This window comes from Rhyacophila brunnea, unplaced genomic scaffold (assembly GCF_057557595.1).
Source record: "Rhyacophila brunnea isolate RB1 unplaced genomic scaffold, BYU_Rbru_1.0 scaffold_2, whole genome shotgun sequence".
Lineage (NCBI taxonomy): Eukaryota > Metazoa > Arthropoda > Insecta > Trichoptera > Rhyacophilidae > Rhyacophila > Rhyacophila brunnea.
The window spans coordinates 16,067,327-16,092,113 of record NW_028232859.1 but is presented as its reverse complement, the minus strand read 5'-3'; the positions used below and the strand labels follow the sequence as shown (position 1 = coordinate 16,092,113).

General features: G+C 34.9%; 2 protein-coding genes across 9 annotated transcripts in view; both read right to left on the bottom strand.

The window, feature by feature from the left end:
• The window catches only part of raskol (Ras GTPase-activating protein raskol), a 287,813-nt gene that overhangs the window by 50,892 nt on the left and 212,134 nt on the right, over window positions 1-24,787 (bottom strand). For 2 of the 8 annotated variants that reach the window (XM_085947502.1, XM_085947508.1), the window contains exon 1: window positions 16,208-17,465. The exons of the other annotated variants lie outside the window; for them this stretch is intronic. In XM_085947502.1, the coding sequence (XP_085803628.1) occupies window positions 16,208-17,351 (1,144 nt within the window). In that variant the 5' untranslated portion in view covers window positions 17,352-17,465. Of the gene's footprint in view, window positions 1-16,207; window positions 17,466-24,787 lie in introns of those variants that run through there. 8 annotated transcript variants of the gene reach the window in all.
• Window positions 194-3,199, bottom strand: LOC147071947 (uncharacterized). The gene is made up of 2 exons (XM_085946334.1): window positions 1,846-3,199; window positions 194-1,729 (listed from the first exon to the last, which is right to left on the bottom strand). Exons 1-2 carry the CDS (start codon window positions 2,596-2,598, stop codon window positions 194-196), a joined length of 2,289 nt encoding a protein of 762 aa, XP_085802460.1. The 5' UTR covers window positions 2,599-3,199.

Here is a 24,787-nt window from a genome sequence, read left to right as displayed (position 1 = left end):
TATACCCGTAGATATGTCAATAGTATTTTTGCTACGATATCCACCCAAGTTATCAAGGAATTTGTCAAAATGGTTAAATTGATAGTTAGCAGCTATCCTGGTAAATAAGTTTATATTGCGTTCCGGATTGTAGAAATTGACAATTTTCTACTCTGGGTTAGTTTTGGTGAATACATAAATTCACAATTCAATATTATACATGGTTGCGTGAGATACTTGCCTGGTAGTAGTAAGGGTGGTTTTTGTTGACGCTTCCGTCTTTGTTAAAAAACTTGACTTTCCTTAAAGCTATGGCTTCTTCCGGAGTATAGTTTCTTGATGCATATGGACATTTTATTTCAACAATCCCATCAGATCCTATTAAGCCATCAAGTGATGCTCCAAGAAATGCATGTTGTTTATCAATAAAAAAACCACACGGGGTTATTCGTATCGAGCTTTGTTCTTCGAGTATTGACAGTGCTTTTTTTTCATTTTCATTTCCATATTCTATAGCAACTGTTCTTATATCGGAGTACAGAATAGCTCTGACTAAATTTGCTGACTTCGTAGTTGCTCGCATTCGGCATACCTTTCCAAAGTTGGAAGCTGTCAGTCTCTTCCTCCGTTCTTCCTTCCACTTTTCACACATCTGTTGAGGTATGGTTTCCTTTTCTATGTCTTCTGGATTTTCTAATGATAGATTCAATAAAAATAAATGAGACTCTCTATCGTAGTCGTCAGCAGACAGGTCAGGTTTATTGGCGTTTGGTCCGTAATCACCATCTGCCGTGTGGTGTTGTTGCAGTATTTTTTTTTTGCATGATCTATTTACAATACGTGCTCTAATATTTTTGCTTTTCTTTTTTGCTTCAAGCATTTTTGTAAATATCCCGGGACTTTTCAAGAACATGTTTTTGTGGATTTTTGAATGTATTGCAGCTGTATTGTAAGATATCACTGCTCCCATTGTTCGTGCTTGGTAAGATCCTTTCTGGCAATAGTTCACCCTTTTCCCGCCTATAAGTTTTGCCACAATAGCGTTAAAATTCTCCGCAGAATTACTGTGCAAGTTTTGAATGAGGCTTCGGCTATGTCTCGCCAACATCCCTGTTATGCGTGATACTTTATCATATAGACCAGTCCGCCGCAATTCTTCGATAATAGATTCGGATTTCGAACCATTACAAAAATACTCGGCACAACGCGTATGGTCACCGAAGATGTGATTTACAGTATTCAATATATCCGAACTCAAATTGTTTATTTTTGTATTCATATCAATAATATTTTCTTGGCGATGCTTGATAGCCTTAACGATTCCTACTCTCATTCTTAATACATTCGAAGATATTTGTTTCCTAAGATGGGCGGGTCCGTTTCTTGGGTCTTTTGCGATATCTCGTAGTTTGTTGCAAAAATTTCTGAATAAATGATTTCGGCATTCAATTTTTTCAACCGGAGTATTTTTGTAGGGTCTTGTATTAACAATTTTTGCGTACACGCTACTATCTCCATCAGCGACTAGTTTATTATATCGAAGACCATACAACTCTTCACTTCTTTGAAAACCTTCTAAAATAACAGCAGCTTCCATGCTTGACGACGAATCTTCTCTTCTCCAGTTTTTGAAGCATGTATGAATTTTTGGCGGGGTATTATTATTTTTGGCTCTCTCGCATATTGTACAAAACTTATTTTTAACGCCTATGAATAAAACTTTCCTAGTTCGGTAACCGATAATTGCTGCCTAAAATTAAAATTTACAACAATGATTATTGGCTTAATAATGTAATATCATTATCACTATGTTTGCGTCTTTTAGTGAATATAAACAGTATAGGTATACATAGTAATTATACTTACTATTCCAGATAATGAATCGTATTTTGTGCGATATGATCTTTTTGCCCAACTTCCATCAGCAGCGACAGTAATGAGAGGAACACCGTCAAAATCAACTTCACCGAGTTCTCTTGCTAATCGAGCTTCTTCCATGGCTGCCACGTTCATCTCTTCAAGTGCCGATTTCAGAAGTACCTCACCTAGATGTACTTCGTGCTTTATGTATGTTGCGCTCGACATACAGGGTATATTCTGGCTGGCACACAATTCTTCTAATTGAGAATATCCACCACCGGTGGTCAGAATACCAGACACAGCTGCTAAATTTATATCAATCTTTCCGTGTATTTTTTGATCGTGATCAGTCCATAACGTAGAAGTTAGATTGCACATTTTACATTTAAGTACAATGCACGATCTCAATCCTTCTCTCTTTTCGGAAAGCTGCTTCATATCCGAAAATTTACACCCGAATTTGCTGTGATCATCTAAGTTTCTTATTTGTGATAAGAAAAAATCGATGTCCACAATTCTCCGCCCGTCCAGTTTTATATGTTTTTCTATTAAATTGTTGCCGTTGCTAACATCATAGCAAGAATTACCATCTAAGTTGATATTACTTTGGTTGTCCATTTGATTTTCATGATCGGCTGAATGATTTCCCGATGCAGCCGCTGCTGTACACGTACTTGCTGCCCGCCAAGCGGCGAAGGGTTCTGAGTTTTGTTTAATCTTCTGCCGAAATCCTACAGTTTTATTTTTTATCTTGCCCATCTCGCGTAAGGCTATCTGATATTATAAAAGTCACACAGTCCAACAGTGTTTAAATCTAATATGTAATTGCACAGGTTTAATTAAAAACTATAACGAAATTAATTTTGATTTAGAGATTTTCATGTTATATTAACTAGCAATTTTAATGACACAAGATACATATTACGATATACTCAAAATACACATCATCAGATAATATGTGAAATATTTTGATAAGCAAAAAAATAAGAACAATACAAAAATAACAACATAATTAGCAGCTAGTCTTCTCATAATTATTTTAGATGAATGTTGTATGCCGTTTGACGCTTGGAAATATGTTATTATTCGATCTATACAGTAAGCTATTATTAACTTTAAAACGTAACCATTAGGTTGATATTATTTTGTCAGCCCTGCCCTGTATTCCTTCGGCCGGCGACAGCGTTACATCGCCGCGTATATTTTGTGTTTGAAGGTAATAATAATACTTATTGATTCGATCGAGAATTATAATTAATAATTATTCCGCGTCTTAAAATAAATCCCCGGTGGCTAGAGGTTTTTGAGGTTAGACTGAATTAAACTGACGTGGTTTCAACGCTGGAGTTACGCTCCGACTGAAGTATAAATGACCTTGCCGCTGTTCAGCGGACTCTTAACCACCAGTCAAATGTAAGTACCTATGTTTTTATTTAATTATATACCTACATCATGTTTTTTTCGTATCAATTTGGGTATACGAATAAGATGCAATTTTGACTGTGGTTTTTAATAATATACCAATCTACGTATTACTGCGAAGCTGGCTGAGCACATGTGACAGTTTATGGTAGCCTTGGCAAGACGTCGATTGCAGTCCTTTGGAGTGACCGATTGAATTAAGAGAAAATAATTGTAACGAGTTCATAGAATAAAATACACTTTTCGCACAGTCGAGAAATGGCTCTTCACAGTCGAGGAGACTACTCGCCAGAGTGAGGAAGCTTTGTTGACTGATTCTGTTTAATTTTCTTCTGCTGATACGAATATGCCGGGTGCCACTCCGGCACCCTTGGACAAGCGACGGCATTTTAGTAAAATAGCAAAACACAGTTTTTTAGCAACCGTGATCCATACAAAACAAATAATATTCTAAGATGAAATAAAGAACGTTATATTCTACACAAAAAATCTTACATATTTTTGGTAAATTAAACGGTTTTACCACAATTTGAGAAATAAATGTTAGCATCTAGCTGTTTTCTCATGTTATCGACATGCATTGGTAAAACTATGTAAACATTGTAAACGATCCTGTTTGATTCATTCTGCCATCATCAGTATGTTTCAATACACTTTTAGATTGAGACCTACGAAAGCTCGATCTACTCTTCCACCGAACCTTAATATTTCCTTTGTTCCTCGACATTTATTTTACTGTATGTATTATACGAGGGTGGGTCAATAATTCCTTAGAAAAAAGCATTAAAACAGTTTTTATTTTTGTATTTTTTTTTTATTTCTCAACATAATCTCCTTGGAGCTCAATACACTTGGTTAGACGTTTCTCAATTTTTTTTAAACCGTCAGAAAAATAAGTTTTCGGAAGGTCCTCAAAATAAGCATTTGTCCGATCGATGACTTCTTCATTTGAAAAAAAACGTTGTCCACTTAGCCATTTTTTTAAGTTTGGGAAAAGGAAAAAGTCACTGGGGGCTAAATCTGGCGAATACGGTGGGTGGTCGACCAATTCGAACTTCAATTCTTCAATTTTAGCCATTGATCGTAAACATGTGTGAACATGGGCATTGTCCTGATGAAAGAGGATTTTTTTCCTGTTTAAATGAGGCCGTTTTTCTTCAATTTTGTTTTTTAGCTGGTCCAATAAAGATGCATAATAATCCCCTGTTATTGTTTTTCCTTTTTCAAAATAGTCAACGAAAATAATTTCACGTGCATCCCAAAATACAGTAGCCATAACCTTACCAGCTGATTTTACGGTTTTCGCCTTCTTTGGACATGGTTTGCCTTCGCAATCCACTGCTTTGACTGTTCTTTCGTCTCGGGAGTATAGTGGTGTATCCATGTTTCATCTACAGTCACAAAGCGACGAAAAAATTCATCCGGATTGCGTTGCATGAGCGACAACAGGGCTTTAGAGGCCACCACCCTATTGCGTTTATTGTCGACTGTGAGCAAACGCGGCACCCATCTTGAAGACATTTTTTTCATGCCCAATTTGTCATGTAAAATAGAAATGACGCTACCTTTTGAGATCTCTGTAACCTCAATTATCTCACTCAACTTTAATCTTCGGTCACTTAACACCATATCGTGGATTTTATTGATCATTTCTGGTGTAGTCACCTCTACAGGACGTCCTGAGCGTGGTTCATCCTTTGTTGATGTACGACCACGTTTAAATTCATTTAACCAGTTATAAATAGTTGCAAGTGAAGGAGCAGATATGCCGTGAACTAAATCCAACTCATTTTTTATTTCCTTTGCTGTTAACCCTTTTATATTAAAATGTTTAATAACAGCTCTAAACTCAATTTTCTCCATTTTCCATTTTTCCATTTTCCACAAGCAAATTTATTTTTTAAATGTACGAGAAACACACAACAACCCGACCAATCTGATTGAAACTTCGCAGCATACTGAATCGGTAGTGCCGCTGCATGAAAACAAACCGCTTACAGTACTAGTCGCGCCACCTGTCGGCTTTTCTAAGGACTTATTGACCCACCCTCGTATTATTCGCCGGTGGTCATGCACGCTACGTTTGTATGGACTTGGACAAGCTAGGCGATGAATGCGTAGACGACACGCGTGCCTTTGTTTGAAGTGCTCAATGATGCGTAGGTACGTCGATCAAACATTCATCAGGTTGAATACTAGCCGAAGACATGACCACTAGTTTGATTAATCTACACTACACACATAAATATTATAATATATTTCGCAGCTTTTTAAAAATTAATATTACATTATTATAATATGAAATATAAGTAAGTGATGGAGAAAATAATTATAAGTTAGCCATTGCCCTGCAAAAGTCTTCCCAGATCACAATAGCCGTGTGAATTTTATAACTAGTGAGTTTGATTATCAACAACGCCAGCATATTATCAGAAATCACAAAAGGTCTACAAAAACACAGTCAAGTTTTTTAACAAAACAAAAAAACACGGAACCGAAATTTAAAATATTCATTAATAATAATTGCTACCGGATTTTTCAAATCGCATACCTAATCAATTTTTCGGAGTTCCTTACACTAAAAACAACAATGCAATGTGGCGCCGATTGTATGTGTATCGTACAATGTGTGCAGTACTGTGTTGCGCAAATAGTTGCGTAACCTTGTTTGGGCAGGCGGACGTAGACGGGTTTCCGGCCAGCGGATGTGGACAATGTGGTGGCCACTTTTTATGCTGTATTTCGTTTTGTTTGTCCGCATATTATTGCGACTACAATGCATTTACATACTCTTAATGCATGTTGATACAAAGAATTAATGCGAATGTAGGCGGTTGTAGTATATTATATGGACTATAATATGAGAGTTTGGAATATACTCACACTAGCAGCAATAACTTAACATTATATACACATCATTGGCTGTAATACTTTTAGATGATGCATTTACCTGAGTGAAATACATATTAGGAACTCGTGGATCGTAGGTGTTATAAAAATATCTCCGGATTTACATAATGATGGCAATGCACCCGGAGTAGATAAACTAAAAAAACTTACCGATTCAATATGGCATGACAGTAAATGAATTTTATTCATTTTGGTAGATGGAACCAACATTTGGAGGGTTAATACACCAATTCTTACCTGTAACAAAAGAAACAAATATAAATTAATTTAAAATAGAGATAAAAATATCCATAAATCATTCAAATGTAATCTGTAATACAAATTTAACATTGCAGCTGCACATAATGTAGGCAGGTATCTAAGTAGACAATATGCAAAAAATAACATAAAATCTAAGAATATCGCATAATAGTTTAAGTTAGTTTATACCTATGTAGGTACAGCATTGCCAACATAGCATTTTCCTTGCCAGATCTAGCATTTTTGAAAAGGCAAAATTTGCGTCTGGCATAATGGCGTTAAGAGTTTACACCCCACACAGCTTAAAATTTATCATTAAAAGCTACAATAGTACCTACACCAAATTTGTTTGAAAATCAACATGCCGACCTTTTGTACAGTATATTTGACCAACGATCATATTTCGCAACTGCACTAATTTTTATATGACCTATTTATTAGTAAGTTGTGAATAAATAAATTCTTCTCCAATCTTTATTCAGGTAAAAACAATGTTAATACTTTAAACTGTTTATAATGCTAGTTAGTTACACCCACGGTGGCTGCGCGGCTTAAGCGTTAGACTATAACGCCGTGGGTCCCAGGTTCGAATCCTGGGTCTGGCAAGTACACATATTGTTTTTCAATTTGTGTCTGTCAGGGTATGGACCAAATAGGTTGAGCAAGTGGCTGACATCCATTTCTCGTAAAAAACAAAATCTGATAATACAAACCTCTACTCTGTGGAGGCCCATATGATCATATTAGGATCGGACATGGTCGAAAGAAGAAAGAAGTTTCCAGACATTTTTTAATTTGGAGAAAATCTAGCATTTTTTCTAGGTACCATCGAATATATTTTTTGGCCATCTGGAATATTTTTGTGAATGGTAGTTGGCTACTGTTTGGGTATGTATGTAGTTGATTTAAGAGATTACATTTAAACACGTTGATACAATATAATAATAATTAATTATGATGTACTTATACCTAATTAGGAATGTGAAAGTAGTTTCATTATAGATGAATGGGCGAAGAAGTTTGATAGGCGGATAAAAATAGTACCTTCAGATAGTGAATAGTCCCATCGATGATATTATTTTTTTCTCTTTGTGCATGATGGTAACGAATATAAAAAAGTAACGTTTTCATAATATACTTTGAAAAGTAATAGGCACGTTTGTAATATATATGAAAATGTTTATATTTTCGACCTTTCGCCAAGCAATTGAGGCAGTGAATATTTTATGAGGGAATCTGAAATTCGAAACACACGCTGTTTTTTATAATCCCCATAAGGTGTTGGAGGAGTTGCGCCAAAGTAACGTCGTCATATTTTCTTTATTTGTGTCGTGATCTTGTGGAAATGTAATATTATTAAAACTGCGTCTAATCCCGTCCCTACCCATCGAATTAATATAAATTTAGTAAGTCAGTGTTCCTAACCTACCGTATGCAATAAGTCATATACCAGAACGTATACCGACGATCAATATTTTGTCTATATGAATAATTAGTTAATAGTGCTATAATAAATACAACACTAGAGAAAATGGTTACACGTGTATTTATTTTGTGAGACAATGATGGTGTTACAGATACAATGTATGTAGGTAGGTATATGCTTTTGATAGCCCACCGAGTGTTTAGAGTTGATGTGTACTTCCACTTCTTACCAATACTTACTTACCACCTTCGGCAAATCCTCTTAATTGATTTTTTGGGATTTGAAATTAACATCAGTATTGCCTAGTATAGTAAGTAATAAAACTATTGATAAACCTAATTAAGTAACAATAATATCAGTCAACAGGTGTATGCCATGAGTCTTCAATGTCTTGTGACGTTTAGATGCAGTTGTTTTAACGATGTTAAGTAGAAAGTTATTATTATTATAATTAGTAAATTAAGCTACGTATAGACAAACCCATAACCACCGCACTCAGTAGGTACTATCAACTAGCTTCACAAATTAATAATAATTGCCATCCTATCCTTTTTGTAAACTACGGTGAACAGCTGATTCTGTTTAGAAACGAAAGATTAAATTATAATGCAATTATTTTATCAATACCTACATAGTACCTACCTAGATTTTTTTAAGTACCTACAGTAAAATCATGCATATTTTATACAGTTATAGAAGCTAGAAATTTGAAATATCTGATTATACTACAAGTGTGTACCTATTCATAGTTGGTATTATACCCTGTATTAATGGATCCAACACTGATAATAAAAATTAAAATAAGTACATGTTTTAATTCAAGGTTTGTTTTTATTAGATTGTGGTTCAAAATACGAAAAAGATGAACCAAGCTACAACCTACGAGGATAGTACGACGTTTCAACGTAGGTAAGTAATATGATTGAATTATGAAGTAGGCGATGTGAGAATAAATGAGTAAGTGTGTACAAAGACGAGATGAGTTCGTTTGTAATTTCATTACGCTCAAAAGAAGCAGTAGTTTTTCTTTCAGTGGTACCTAAGTAAATTACATTGAAACCCGAAAGGTGTACACTAAACTAGCCAGTAGGGGTTAAACAGAATCAACTTGCGGTGCGGTGTGAATGTAAACACATCGCGAGGTGAATATTGATCAGGTGAAGGGACAATAATGGTGAGTTACCTGGATACATTCCAAAACACACTATGGACGTTTTCCCCAGCCATTTCCGGCACAAGCAGCACCTGAAGGTGGCTCAAACGTTCCAAAGATAATATTAGCTAGGAAATAAAACTATACTATGCAGTGGTTAATTATTTTGTCATTACAACCACTACTTATACGACGTGACGTCACACGTTTTTTCGGTATTTTTGATATCCCTCTCTCCATCGTCACAAAATCTTTAACCCGCCTTAAAATATTAAAATTCGTTGAAAATTATCGATTTCAAAATAATGTTCTTACCAATACAATACGGTTTGATTTTTGGCTGCGGTCATGGAAACCTTCTTACAAACGAAAATCGTACATTGCCCACCTTGAATTTGGGCAAACTTGATATAAAATCTCATTGGCTGAAAACCACTCCATACTAATCTGCATAATATAGCATAAAGCAGCATACCGTTCAATACCAATACGCTGGTCGCTGGTTAATGAGTGGCTCTTAATTAATTCTTTACGAATTGTCAGAAAATGTGTATAAAATCAAATCTATGTGATGTCATATTATATAATTATGGACAAACCTTAACAAAGACAAACTACAAAAATAATACACTACGTAATCATTATTCATGCCTGCTTTAAATAATACATAATATAAATAATAATAAAAAAAACTTATCAATCAAACTTATATCAAAGTTATTTATCAGCATAAAAGATATTGGTTTAGACTAATTATTGTCGGTGGATCTTCCTGTTTCTTGGATATCGTTGTTGAAACTAGGTGACATCGATCTGGATGGACACGATTGGCACGCCATCTTCGTAGTTTTATTGTTCTCGATCCTCGGCCTTTATCGCTACCGACTTCGGATTATCTACACTCTATACTCCTGCGATACCTCCCCATTACTTCGTTGGTCTGCTGTTTTATCCATCATAAATTCCTCAAAAAGCATATGTTTATGGCTATACCTATTCTTACTGATATTACTACAGTGATTACTACATTATATTTTATTATTGGTTCTTTATAATCTGATTGGATCTTAGCAGTCTGCGAAAAGATTTATTAATAACTTGTATACAGATAAATATTTGCCTTACCCGTCGCTTAACAACATATTAAGCTCTAGATTCAAACAGACACTGGAAAAACAGAATATAAATACTCCTGAGCCCAGACTCAGCATTCGAACCCGCGACTCGTGAATTTAGAAGCGGACCTTTTGTTACTCGTTTACTGCGTGCGCACTGGTTACATTACAAGTATGAGTAATTTAGTGAGAAATATAAATCAAACGTGTAATATTTCGTCACGTAAGATGACAATGGTTCGATAGTTGAATGAAATTTCCAAGGTGAATAATGGATATACTCGTAGATAATATGAAATGCAACAGGAAATTGTTGACATTGAGTTAAATTAATATGATTAAGTCATAGTAGTCAGCCGTTTGGTTCGCTGATTGAAAGTGCTGTGTGTGACTGAGGCTGGAATGTGACATTTAGAGGACCTTTGGTAATCGAAGGACAACTTCGAAGAATCGCGTATTATGCAATAATTGCTGATTGTAGGATTGCATAGGAAGAGTACCTCCCTATAGTTATATTATAATAATGTATATCAATCAGCCTTGGTTTCAATTGTGATAAAAACATTTCTAGTGGAGAATAATGGAGCGAAAATGTGTTTTTGATCGAAGAATGAGTGCAAACTGCAAAATACAGCGGTGTAATCAGCGGTGATACAAAACAAACAGTATAGTGAATGAGCTGAATTACCCGCCATACCGCGAACTGATACGACCGCATCATAGAACCGGATTCGAAGGAGGCGCGTCATGTTGGAATAAATACCTGCCGACTGCAAATTAAATGGCGACTTATGCAAATTAGTTGCTGAATGCGCGAAGTGTAGAAATATACGAGTTACAAATTAATAAATAAAATCGTTAGAAATAAAATTGTTTAAAAATTCAAGAGCAATGGGAAGATTGTCAAAAGATGTGGTGCATGAATTTAGATTGAATAAATGCAAACAGATAACTTGCATAGAGTAAAACGAAAAGTCGGAAAAGTCAAATTCAAAAGACGGAAAAATATGCGGTAATAACTGATAACTAAATAGGTAGTGATCTCTGATGTGATAAGATAATACCTACTTACAATATTATTACTGAAGTTGAATACCTAGTACTAATGTATTATAAAGGTAGCAAATTTATTCTGTACATGGAAATTGACTTATAATTTAAGTAAGTATGTCACTAACCGTATTATATATATGCATGCCTAATAATAATTAGTATTGAGAGTTATGTGTTCGAGTTTTAATTTCTGTATCTTTCGGAGATAAAAGATAACATTGCAACTTATTGCAATCCAACTAATTATAGGTACACACCTACCTAAAAATGGTGATATCACTCTAAAATGAATAAAGAAATTAAACCTCCAATAGAAAAATAATTAAAAAATGGTTGTCTCATACTTTTTGTGTGGTACCACCCGAGTGACATTTTTTTTCAAACAAATTCTTTTATTTGAAGACAGCATGTTGGAAAATCCCTCTACTATTGACTACCTATATGTCTATGAAACATGTCTGCCCATTCCTATGTTAGAATAATATAATACTATTATGTAATTACAAGTATTGTTATTAACAATATCAATCTGTATAGCGGAGCTAAATAAGTATTTAATTTACAGCCATATACCATATACCTAATTGTATTATTGTCTATGGACACACATTGAATAAATAATATAACAATCAAATTCGTACCCGACAGATATATCTGATCATTATTAGCTTTTACTCTTCCTGCTCATCCGATTAATACTCACATGTATGCATGCCCACAGCTAAAAAACAGAAGGAAAATTATGTAAAGTATTTTTTGTGTAGTTTTTCGTATGTACACAGATATGAAATTAGATATCTTATAATGTTAACAATTTATAAAGAAAATTTTAGAAGGTAATTAGAAAGCAGTAATGTGAGTCCAAAACAATAGGCGCTATTAGTTCGCTCTTGTTTTGTTTATTACATATTCCACAATATGGGCGGTGTGGAGAATGTTGTCGCAGATCGCACTGCAACGTACTGCAAATAATTCACGGTCAGTTAAAAAAAACAAATTTATCAGCGGTGCAGGAATCTGACCGGACGGAGATATTTTCGGATGAGGCTCGGGATCCAGTGAAACACAAACGGGGACGGGACGTTAATAAATATATTTTGACCGTATTAATCAGGTATACGGTATAGGTACGTACCTATATGTTATATTGACTAAAATATTTCACAAATAAGCCTAGGAGCGGAATGCAGAAACATTTGTCATAACATAAATAAAATTTCATTAGCACAAAACACTATGCAGAAACATGTCCTTAGTTAAGATCATGTTGTCTATGGTTCACCTCGTCTTAAAAGCTTCGTTCGTTTTTACTATTGAAAATAATACAATATTTAAAAATTCTCTTTCCTACAGTTTAAGTAAATTATTTAAAAAATATATGACAACTGCACTTTATTAATGGAATAACTATAAATATATAATTAATATTTAATTATAATACTCTTGTTTCCGTTATCAGTCATTATACGTGATTTCACAGGCACCGCAAGATATTTTTTTTAACATGGTAGCACTAGCGTCAAGTGTCATTCTTTCTGGCATCCTATATTTCTGCGGACTGACGTATAAAAAGTAAAATAATATTCTGCATGTACATGCCAAACAAATTAACACTATCAATATCCATATTGAGATAAATTGTTAAATGAATTTGAGTGTATGGACTGTTTTATAGACACGCGAATTTATTTTGACAGCAGCTGTCAGTGGTAAATGGTAATACAGAATGGGGCGTGTTCATAACAAAAGTAGTCTATGGTTAAGAATTCCTTAACTCTATAGTCAGTATAGTCTATAGTTAACTCATCCTTTTCGGCAACTTATCCTTAAGATCGAAATATTGGATTCTGCATTCCGCTCTAGGTGAACTTCTTTGATTGGTGCCTGTGTTATAAATGACAGATAGATTCATATTGGCTAGTAAATTTATGTATTCTAAGCGCAAACAAATTCAATTGGAATTCATTACGACTTATTTGGAAAGGATTCTTCAGTTGTACGATTCATTGAGAGAATAAACAAGGAAGTGTATTTTGTAGAATACAAATTGGTGCTCATTAGTAGATACTCACACCTGTCGAGCCGAATATTTACCTATTACTATGTTATTGTTATATAATTAAAATTATATCGTCAATGTGTAAATATCATGGGCATTCCAGTTAATTAATTATACATTTGTTTTTATGTGCTACGAATTATCGTTCTCGCATGGAGCTAATCACTTCCACACACACCCACATTGTCATTTTAATTATGAAATAATAATTAATTAAGGTAACGACTATAATGTCAAGAGGAAACGTGTGACAGATGTCCATCGAAGACAATGACATGCGATATCTACATTGTGTGATACAGATGATACAGAATCAATCTCAAGAAGTAATGAGAGGCCTCGTAATGACAAAAATATTTTATGTAAAAGATCTTCCACGGTTATATTATTCAAGTTGTCTCATTCTGTGTTTGAGACGTTTTGTTTATAAGTCATTGCGGGATTTATAAGGATTACGTGGTGACGTGATAAAGGAAATTAGATGTTTTCAGATTGAGAATTCAACACGACGTATTGTATAGCTGTAGCAGTAGCTGTACGCAAAACAGGAAGTACTTTTCTTGGTCAAGTGTTTTGCAGTCTGGCTATGGGTGCATGTTTAGTCTCGTATTTGGGAGGACGATGACTTGTGAATGGGTCGTGTTATAAACAGAATATTATATTTTATTTTTCTATCTATACATACCAGCGGGTTTCGCTGGAAATATTTTGGAGATGCCTCCTACACCAATTCTTAAATTACCATTGTAACGAGCCAAATGAATCATATTTTTAGAATGTTTCCTAGTCCACACATGGTATTCATAAAACAATGTAAACATAAAAGTGCGGCCACACCGAAAACAAGTCGCGCGACAACTCGTTAAATTTTACGATAAGCATGATAATTATCGTAAAATTTCTTAAGCAATTATGATAATAATCGTAAAATTTAGCTAGTTGTCGCGCGACTTGTTGCCGGTGTGGACCAGGCATTACAAACAATTCTAGAAGAAACGAAATACAAATGAGAAAATGACAGTGACCTTATGTATGGTGATTAGTGTGATTACTGATCAGAGTACATACGATGGCGTGATGGTAAAATTTATTGTCGGTGAATAAACCCAAAGATACATAAATTGTTACAAATACATCCATTCGTAGAGTTGAAATGTAATTACTAGATAAGTAGTTCATCTAAGTAGCGTTATCTGAATTGTTGTTAACAAATGAAATGACTTGTCAAACGGGATGGTAAGAAAGGTAAGGTAAACTAAACTAGAGATAAAGAAGATAAGTCGAAATAGCAAAAATCGCGAAATGTGGCATAAAGATGATCTACGTAAGTTTGACAATGCTAAAAAATGGTGTAGACGAAATTATGATTAGATACTGTGTACCTACGTAACTATGAAATTTGTCAAGCATTCAGGATGATATTGTAATAGTTATATAAATGTAGCGAACACGTGTACATATAAGTAAGTAATATTAAAGAGTATTATGTTGATAATATATTTTGTTGATTAAATCTAATCGGCCTATTCGATGATACATCAGCTAATATAAGCAACTTATGGGTAGGCACTCCTATCGTGGGTCGAAAGAATGGTAAGACATAGACCGCCTCCGGACAGAATATAAAAATCCGACACGCGCATAGGTATATTGTGATACCTTCGTGCATGACAATTTGATAGTCGCCACAAAGGCATAGCAAACGATACACCCGTGCAACAAAACACGCTGTTCCCAAAAACCTCCTCATTAAATTTCAACAGACGGAATGATTTTCAAAGCTCGGAGCGAAGATATGCGTGCGACAAAAAACGACATGAATATTATGGTATATTTTGTGCGACCAATGTCAGAAGACACTGCCAGATTCGCACTACAAAATGAATTGGAATAACTGTTTTTAAATTGATATACGCCACTGTAGTTATTATTTAGTTCACTGTACATAGTTCATCGCAGATAGTTAGTTATGTTATGTAAGTATCCAGAACTGTTAAGAATATTGACAACATAAGATACCATTCTCTTGGCAGTATTGTTATAGGTATAATATGTATGTATTATACTCATTAAGATACAGTACTAGGTAAAGAGATTCCTATGATTTAAAAATACGGCTGCAGTAAACTAATCTCTCCGCCATCACTAATAAGTAAAATACACTATGTATTGCTAATTGTAAGTTCTTAGTAATCCATCTTGATATCGTCACATCTCGTATGGTTTATTAATTGCCAAGTTACTACATATATAATTAGATATCATTCAAGAGAAACGTGGTACTACATAATATAATAATACCTAAATCACGCAAAGCTGAATCGGTTTGATGAGTTTTAGCAACACCTTAATTCAAACGTAATAATATTACATCTACGAACGTAGTATACGAGTAGAAACATAAACGCACGAAAATGAAGATCTGCGAAAGCGTAGTTATGTATTAGAGGTACATTGAATACATTCAAGAGTACATTGGTACACTGAGAAATCACAGAGAAGGCTAAGTACGCCTACTTATGTTTATGCATCTACATAATCAAGGAGGTGGTAAGGTAGAAATTGCAGGCAGAATATTGTACAAGTTCTAAGTATCGGTAGGTACTAACTAAGCAAGGCACGATGCAGAATATTTAGATCATATCGCTTTCCTCGACAGTGCAGCACATCCGACTGCTATAAGTTTAGTGACTCTTTTCTAAATTGATTTAAATATTGTGATTCGACGAAGAGCGACACCAGACAAAGTTTTGCTTGGCATCGATAATACTCTGTGTTTGTAATACTAACAAAAGTACAATGCATACAGAGAGTTTAATGTTGAATATTGGCCTACTTATAAAATGGTTAAATATGTATTGGAGTTTTAGCTTTCGCATTTTCAACAGAGTGAAATTGACATAGTTTAGTTTACAGACTCAATTATATTATATTTGGTTCAATTTGAACAGTAAATTTAATTTTAAAGTGTGAAATAAGCTGATATTTACCAGAATGAACTGCTTCGTCGTCTGCAGAGAGACAGCTCCTGATAGCGCTTTTTCTTGCCGGAACAGGACTTCCCTTGAGCAAGGCGTCAATCAGCTCATTGTTCTCTCCTTCTTTAGTAACACACTTTCCTTCACTGAAATCCTTTAGGAGTCTGGCGAACCTATCAGCGTCTGCTGATGCACTCAAGTCTACAACCATCGGCACCGGTTCCCCGTGATCATACACATCACGGCGGACGAATGGCTTCAGGAGTGAATTACTCCTGGAGAGTTTAGCACTGTGAGATCTTCCTATAAGGCTGAATCGAGGACTTTTTGGAGCATTTGTATCTTTCATAATCTTAGTGGGCGATAAGTAATCCGGTGTTTTTGAATTATTAGCCTGCATTGCTTTTGTTTTTTCAACTTTGCTCTCCGCTGGCGTGCCAACGTTAACCGTTGCAGGTAATGATACGTCGTTTTTCGATGATGATTTCAATAGCTTCGTCGTACTGAGCATCAAGTCGATTCTGGATGCTGACTTCGACACAGACAGTCCGATAAAACTGCGCTCTTTCTTGCGAATAGATCGGTCTCCAGCAACGTTCAATGGGATGATTCCCGTTGGCGAGCCGCAGCTTAGTGCACTCTTTAGAGGAGTTTTGCAAATTTCTATCTCTTTAGCTCGTACCTTGACGAGCATGGCCGACGACGGGAGATCAGTTTGCGAACGGCTACCAATGGATGTTTTAGAATTTATCACAGGGTCAGATCTAAGAGAACTGACAGAAGAAGCTCTACAGTTTGTATAAGCGCTTTCGTTTGGAACTTTTAATTTACTGACGTTCAAATCACTTGGGCCAGTCTTTGATTCATCATAATCAATATCACACTTTGATAAGTTGAGGTTTTTTGGAGCAGCTTTTGTAGGGAATGTATCAAATGCTTCTGATCTATTAGGACTTGTCGAGGATCGAGACACCGTCTTCCTGGCTCTTAGTAGTAGTCTATGAGGTGCAGGCGTATGTGGTGGTGGTGAAGGAGGCAAATAATTCTCGAGGCTTTCGGACAGTGGTATGTAGAAGGTGGATCTTCGCCTTCCGCAATTTTCATCAGCAGCGGAAGGGCCGCCGCAGCCGTCGTCGCAAGTCGAAGAATCGAGCATCGTCTTTTTAATCCAACCCCAAAATGGGTTCACCGTTTATTAAACGCATCGCCATTGAGTTATATTTCGCCAGTGAGTCACCAAAAGTATATTCAGAAGATTTAATATAATTCATTATATATTATTTATAATATATTATTATAACCATATAAATGTCAGTATTCTGTGTATGATGCTTTGATGATATTTTAATACAAGTGACACTGTTTATAGAATGAGTTTTACTAAGCTTCAAACCGGTCGTAACACATTCGTTTGGTTTCACTATCACTGAATAAAATTAGACCATATAAATATATTGTATGAAATCAGCGATTGACATTCTAAAAAAAGGAAAATAGAAATGACATTAGCTGCCGTCAGCGTTACAAAGTCTTGCACAAGAATACAAAAAAAAGTAATTTAGGTGCAATTAATAATAAAGTTATTACCCATAAAACGTACAAATAAAAATATAATGTAGCTTGTTTCAAATGTGAAAAAAAAACCTAAACGAAAAATTAATTCAGTATACATGGTTTTCCTCGTAAAATATTATTTTTAAAGAGAAATTAGCTGTCTAGATAATTTGAATTTTCGCGTCAATTTAATTTGAAGGTAAGTATGTACGTATATACTTATTGCCTAGCTATCTGGTGAAATTTATTAAAATTTACTACTTTCTTGATAAATCTAATGCGATATACATACATAAGTAGTCGTTAGTGTATATTATGATAATATTAACTCGACGACCCGAGGTTTGATCACCTCGCGTGTTATTGCATCGACAATCTTTCCAATACCTACTCCGTACGTATGAAGATGAACTGTAATTATTTTGAACACATACGATGGGATAGAGTGAAGCTGTACAAAGTGGTAAGTGAACAACGGTTCAATGGAAACACTTTCCATTTCTTCTTTCAAACAATCGATAGTTAGCTTCCACGGTCACCATTCATTTTAAATAAAATTGTTTCCCTTCACCAAAATAATACAACAGTGTGTTATCCTATACAAATATACCCTTCTCTTTTTTATTATTGTATAATATTAATAATACAATCAAAGTTGCATTATTACAGCCATTATGTTGAATTTTCTCATAGATAAAACGTTCATGGTTGTAAATAATTATTTCATTTTCACTGCACTCTTGTCAAACACGCGTGAAATAAAAACATACCTACTAAATATTTTACAAGCGACATGAGAATACGCATTGTATGCACCTAGTTGCTAAGATACCAATATAACAAAGTTAGAAGGTACGCACTCTAGTTTTAACTGAAAATAATTCGAAAGCAGATGTTCATATACAATTGTATTCATTGATAATCACTTAATTAAAAACATATTTACACCAGTAAATATGCGGCTAGTATTCAGTTAGAGCACATGTTCTCAATCTATCCCAATAACCTAGGGGGTCAACAACAGAATAAAGGTGAAAGTAAAAAATATCGATTACTTCTTATGATTCATTTATCAATTTCATGTTATCTTATTTTTTTCGGTAGGAATTTCAGCCTGGAAGTATGTCCACGACAAGCAGTCAGTTACCGGTGGAAAACTTGTAATGTTTGACGGTAAACAAACAACGACAATTGAACTGCATATAAATGTTATGATTAATAATTCACATGTAAAATATTATTTGGTGATTTTCCACTCAATGCATTTTTATGCAAATACTGGGCGGCGGTCGCATAATATACCTACTATTACGCACGAGAAGAAAAATATTGAGAAACGTGAGCTAGAACATTCCGCATTTTAATGAAATTGAGATATTAAAAATTCGTATTTTCATTTCGTGGAAATTATAATTTTACTTGGCCATTATGAACCCAAAACAAACTCAAAGTGGCATACTGTGTAATAGGTACGTAAGAAAGATTCACAAACCATAATAGGAAAATTATTGTCAACTGAAAATTTCTGATTTCACCTTTGATAAGTAAGTACAAGTGGATATGTTTTATACAATAAGATCACAAATTCTCTCTGCATATTCTCATCTATTACAATTGATTTTACCGAAATCGGCTATGAAAATTGCCGCTATTAGCGCCTGGCTTCCATTAAACAGACTTGAACCTAATTTTCTTTTTTACATATCGATGAGATTCGATTTAGTATTTAGTTATATTTTTTCAGGAGTTCGCGAAAGTGAATAGACTAAAAACTATGAAGCAAGTAAGCGGTAAGTGAAATAAAAATAGGGTACTGTTCGGTTATACCGGAGCCAGCGGAAAACGCATTTTGAAAATAGCCGATAAACTGTATTATTTGTTAGGTTAACCTAACCAAACCTAACCTAACCTAACCTAACCTAACCCAACCTAACCGAACCTAAACTAACCCAAACTAACAAATAATCCAGTTTGTCGGCTATTTTCAAAATGCGTTTTCCGCTGGCTCCGGTATAACCGAACAGTACCAAAAATAGTAATTATTTACTATTGAGTAACGGGTAATTGGCTGATTCGGTCGGTCAAGTGAGTGTAGTAGTGGCCATTCTAAACGTGATAAAAAAGCAAAAGTGTGTAGTGTTGTGGCAACCGCTTTATAGAATTAACATTTTGTGTTTAGCTGGCATCACGACCGCAGCCACCGAGGACCACTTCGTGACTCGATTCATATTGAGGGATCTACCCGCTGATTGGCCAATATTATTGCCAAGTATCTATTCATACTCTGCAATAATATTACTATCGATATTTCATTATTAGTCGTCACCACCACAATACAAAAGTAAGTCCTTTGGTTAAAACGCCGAATAAGCTTCTCGAATGTACCTACAAAGTATGTTGGTGTACAGATAATGAGATTTATTTTGTTTTTTTCTCTCTCTCTTCAACACTACAATACGCCATTAGACCCAATGACAGTAGTCAGTAGTGTAGTGAAACATTGGTGTATATATTTTAGTAATAGAAGAGAAATAATCACGAGCACCCGGCTTTGAGAAAATCACATAGTCTGTATTCTTTAAGCAGGCGTACACGTCACACGGAAAGCATTGTGTCATCGCGTTCAACTGTTGCAAATTTTCAATGGGAGGGAACGAGATGGATGCTGAAGCGGGGGGGGGGGGGGGGGAACCACACGCCAGCTTATAGAAGACAGACTTCTACCTACTTAAATGCTTAATAATAGGATGTAAGGCCAGCGCCTTACGCACTTGAACTAGCAGTTCTGATTGTGGCGTTATAGTAAAAAAATGTTGTCTGTACTCTACTACATATAAATATAATATCACCAAATCAAAACAGTAAAAATAATAAATACGTTTATTTTTCACCATAAATCGATAAAGTTGCATTATCTAAAATAAGGATCCTTCTAGATACCAAGCATTTGATTATACTAAAGATCTCTATATGGAGATTGGTAAGCCACCTAGCTGAAAGAACAGATCATCATTGGGTAAAGCACATTATCCAGATTCCAGGGGGAACCAAGTGGTATAAAATATCTAAAAGGCGACAAGGAACCCGCTGAAATAGTGAGATAAGTGACTAAAGACCGGGTAGAGTATAGACAGCAAGGAATGGGTTTTATCCACCGGTGAATAGAGTACCTAGCTGAGATGATTGTGGTGTCTTATATTGTCTTAAAAACCAAGGTTTGAATTAGGCACAGTGTCAGAACATCACAACAATGGTGACAATGGTGTAGATTGAATAAAATAGATGTAAGTACATAACCATCTCCAAATTTTGCCAATCCTTAAAATGTAAACAACATCAATCGTGAACAGTCTCAATTATTACTTCCCATGGTTGCGCTGTCGCAGCACTCTGTACTATAGCGTTTGGTCCCCCACCAAGCCTGCCGTTTGAGCAAAAAAAAAAAAAACGAAAATTGCGTTGCAATAAACAAGTTTATCTAATCTTAATAATAGATTTCGATATGCCCCGCGGGCATGTCTGATCTGGAAGTGTGTCCTTCCATGTTAATAATGAATGTGAGTAATGTACTGAACAATACGATATGCCAATTTGGCAATATTTTCGTGTTTAATATTGGTAGAAATATATTAACCGTACATGAGCCTACACGACGCTAATATTCATAGCTTTGCAGTAAATAAGTAGGAACTTACTACGTAAACAGGTGGTAGGTTGGTACTACATGAATAAGTATCTGTTACTTACTCAGATTATGAAGAAACATAATTCCATGATTACTACACCTTCTAGACTTAGGTGAAGGGTTAACATAATTTCAAATATTTTATTTGGAAATAAAATAGTAGGTATAGCCTTATTATAAAGATTAAAACTCGACTTTGCGAATAAAGTCACGGGACGACAACTATAGGGATAGGCTTCCTTCTTTGGTTCCTAGCCAGCTGTCAGAGTGAATAGGTTTGGCGAGAGATCCGACTGTGCACAGCCTTCTCAATTATATAAGACGATACCATACCACTGGTGTGTTGGCAGGACTTCATAGTTTGGACGACGACGACGTCAAACGGACCGGACTAATCAGAGCCGATGATAATAAATAATAATGACTAAAGGGAATACTCTCCATGATTCCACAAGCCGCGAATATGGCGATGAGGAAATCGTGTAATCGAGGTGATTATCACAATTTACCTATTGAAGGCCATATATTGTAACAGTGGTCAGAGGGCGTGCACCGAGAAAGTATTATAGATGGATCTTTCGCAGAAACATGACAGAAGAAGGTAAAACAGAATATTATGTACCTATCTAGAGAATGAATAAGATTCTTGAACGAATCTGAAACGTCGGATAAGATCAGGGAACGCAAAATTAATGGGAACTGGCTTACCCTGCTGGGTGTGGTATAATAGGCTATAGATCTCTAAAATATGGGATAAACTTAAACACGTGTTTAAAGAATATGCTATTTTCAATAGTTAATGTCTGTATCGTAATATGGCATTTTAGTTTTTCAATCTTTGGGAATATGGCCGTCAGTCATAAACTACCCTGCTTCATTACTTTGGTCCATGGCGATGGCTTTTACATTTCCATGGGTAAGACATACAGAAAAACCACGCAGTGGTGCCTAATTAGAATCCGATACAAGAGTAGTATGTAATAATGACAGACTGAAAGCATGTAAGAGATAAATAAAACCGTATTCCTTCCACTTATATTGTACCTAGGGCTGTAGGCAATGCTAAAGGGTTGTGGCGGTAATTCATCCCAACGTGAAAAACAATAATTTCACGTTTTCTAAAATACATTATGCGAATAAGTGTAATGGCTTTCTTATCTCTCGCTCCGGCATAATGCGCATCTACGCATAAGTAAGTGGCTTTATGCTGAACATTGTAATAAAATATCATATCGCGGAAAATCGTTACATTCAAGGCTGCAAGGAATCTCCTGTATTTTGCAAAATAAAATAAAAACCTGCCAGCATCGGCTAAAGCGATAAGCACTTGCTTATTTATTAGATTACTTGCTTATTAAGAATTACCAGCTGAAAATAAACAGAATGCCAGACGCATCTCCATTCCAGCACGGTGTTTTTAATACAAACAAAACAAAAAAATTACGATTGTTTTATGAAGGTGAGTGAATTTTATATTATTTTCTGTAAACTTACATGTATAATTAGTTACTTAGAGCGGAATGCAGAAACATTTGTCATAACTAAAATTTCCTTAGCAGAAAACACTATGCAGAAACACTGTCCTTAGTTAAGATCATTTTTATTGAAAATAATACCATATTTAAAAATTCTCGTTAGGTAAATTAGGTAAATTATTTTATAATCGTTAAACGATGACAAAAATATGACAACTGCATTTTATAAATGCAATAACTATAAATACATATTAATATTTAATTATAATACTCTTATGTTTCCGTTATAAGTCATTATACGTGATTCCACAGGCACCACAAGATTTTTTTTAACATGGTAACACTAGCATCAAGTGTCATTCTTCATCTGGTATTTTGTATTTCTGCGGGCTGGCGTATAAAAATAAAATAATATTCTGCAAGTACATGCCAAACGAATTAACACTATCAATATCCATATTGAGATACATTGTTAAATGAATTTGAGTGTATGGACTGTGTTATAGACATGCGAATTTATTTTGACAGCAGCTGTCAGTGGTAAATGGTAATACAGAAGGGGGCGTGTTCATAACAAAAGTAGTCTATGGTTAAGGATTCCTTAACTCTATACTCAGGATTGTCTATAGTTAAGTCATGCTTTTCGGCGACTTATCCTTAGGAACGAAATCTTAGATTGTGCATTCCGCTCTTAGTCGCGAACAGGTTTTGATTTGCAAAATATATGCACGATAACATCTACAAAATATTATGTTTTTGTTATGTTAGAAAATAATATTTAAAATATTAAAATCCGTTAATCAATAAACAAAATATTAAATAATTAAATATTAGAGGACGTTTTCCTAAAATAATATTTTAAAATTAACATTTGAATCGGTAGGTATTTATTTGTATTGTATGGTCAATATAATATTGTAATACATAATATCTAAATATGAAGTATCTAGCATTTTAATAATATTTGCGCAAGATCTGCCGATTTTGAATAAATATTATTTGGTCAATAATGATGTAGGTACCTAAGTCAGCGTTTCCCAATTCATTTCTAGCACGGAACCTCTTTTATATTATGTACTGTAACATAACGGAACCCTTTAAAAATTCAAACGTAGCACACATAACAAACGCGCCGCAAGCTTTAACACTTCCTTTTGGCATTAATCTATATTTAATACATTCGTGTTCGGATTCGTCAAGAAAATTTGTAAATGTTGAAAAAGCGTCTTATTTTTCACCAAATCTGAGATTCAAAATTGCAACATGTGATAAAAATATTTTATCTTTCGCATAAGAATTACACGTTTTCCTTGGGATGATAAACAAATCTACTTCATTTCATTATATTGGCAAGATATGCAATTTTGGATAACCACGAAATGTTTGTTAATAGAAATAAATCTATGATCCAGAAAATATGTCAAGAAGTCATGGCGAGTTTTTTTTTTAATTTTAATTTGTTCTATGGTCACAACACACACATGGAATAGCCTTTATCTATAACCAACCACAATTGTTATGGCATTTTAGATGGAAAGTAAATGAAGAGCAGTGTATTCCCTGAGTACCTATTATGATTAGGAAAAGTCAGGAAACTCAGTAATATCTAACGGGTGTGGTACAGTAGTAGGCAACAGTTCTCGAGTGTGGAAGAATATGGGATTAACTTAAACACGTGCAAAGAATACGCTTGTCGTTCGTTCTGACAACTGCTCTCGGTTTATGCACTGGCCCGCATTGAATATTGGTGTAATTGAAGGTTGCAACACACTATTGCACGTCGGTGTGGTTAATTTTCGTAGGACACTCACACATTCAAAGCCCTGCGTCAAAATGTAGTGTATTGGAGACAGTGGCGCACCCAGGATTTAATATTGG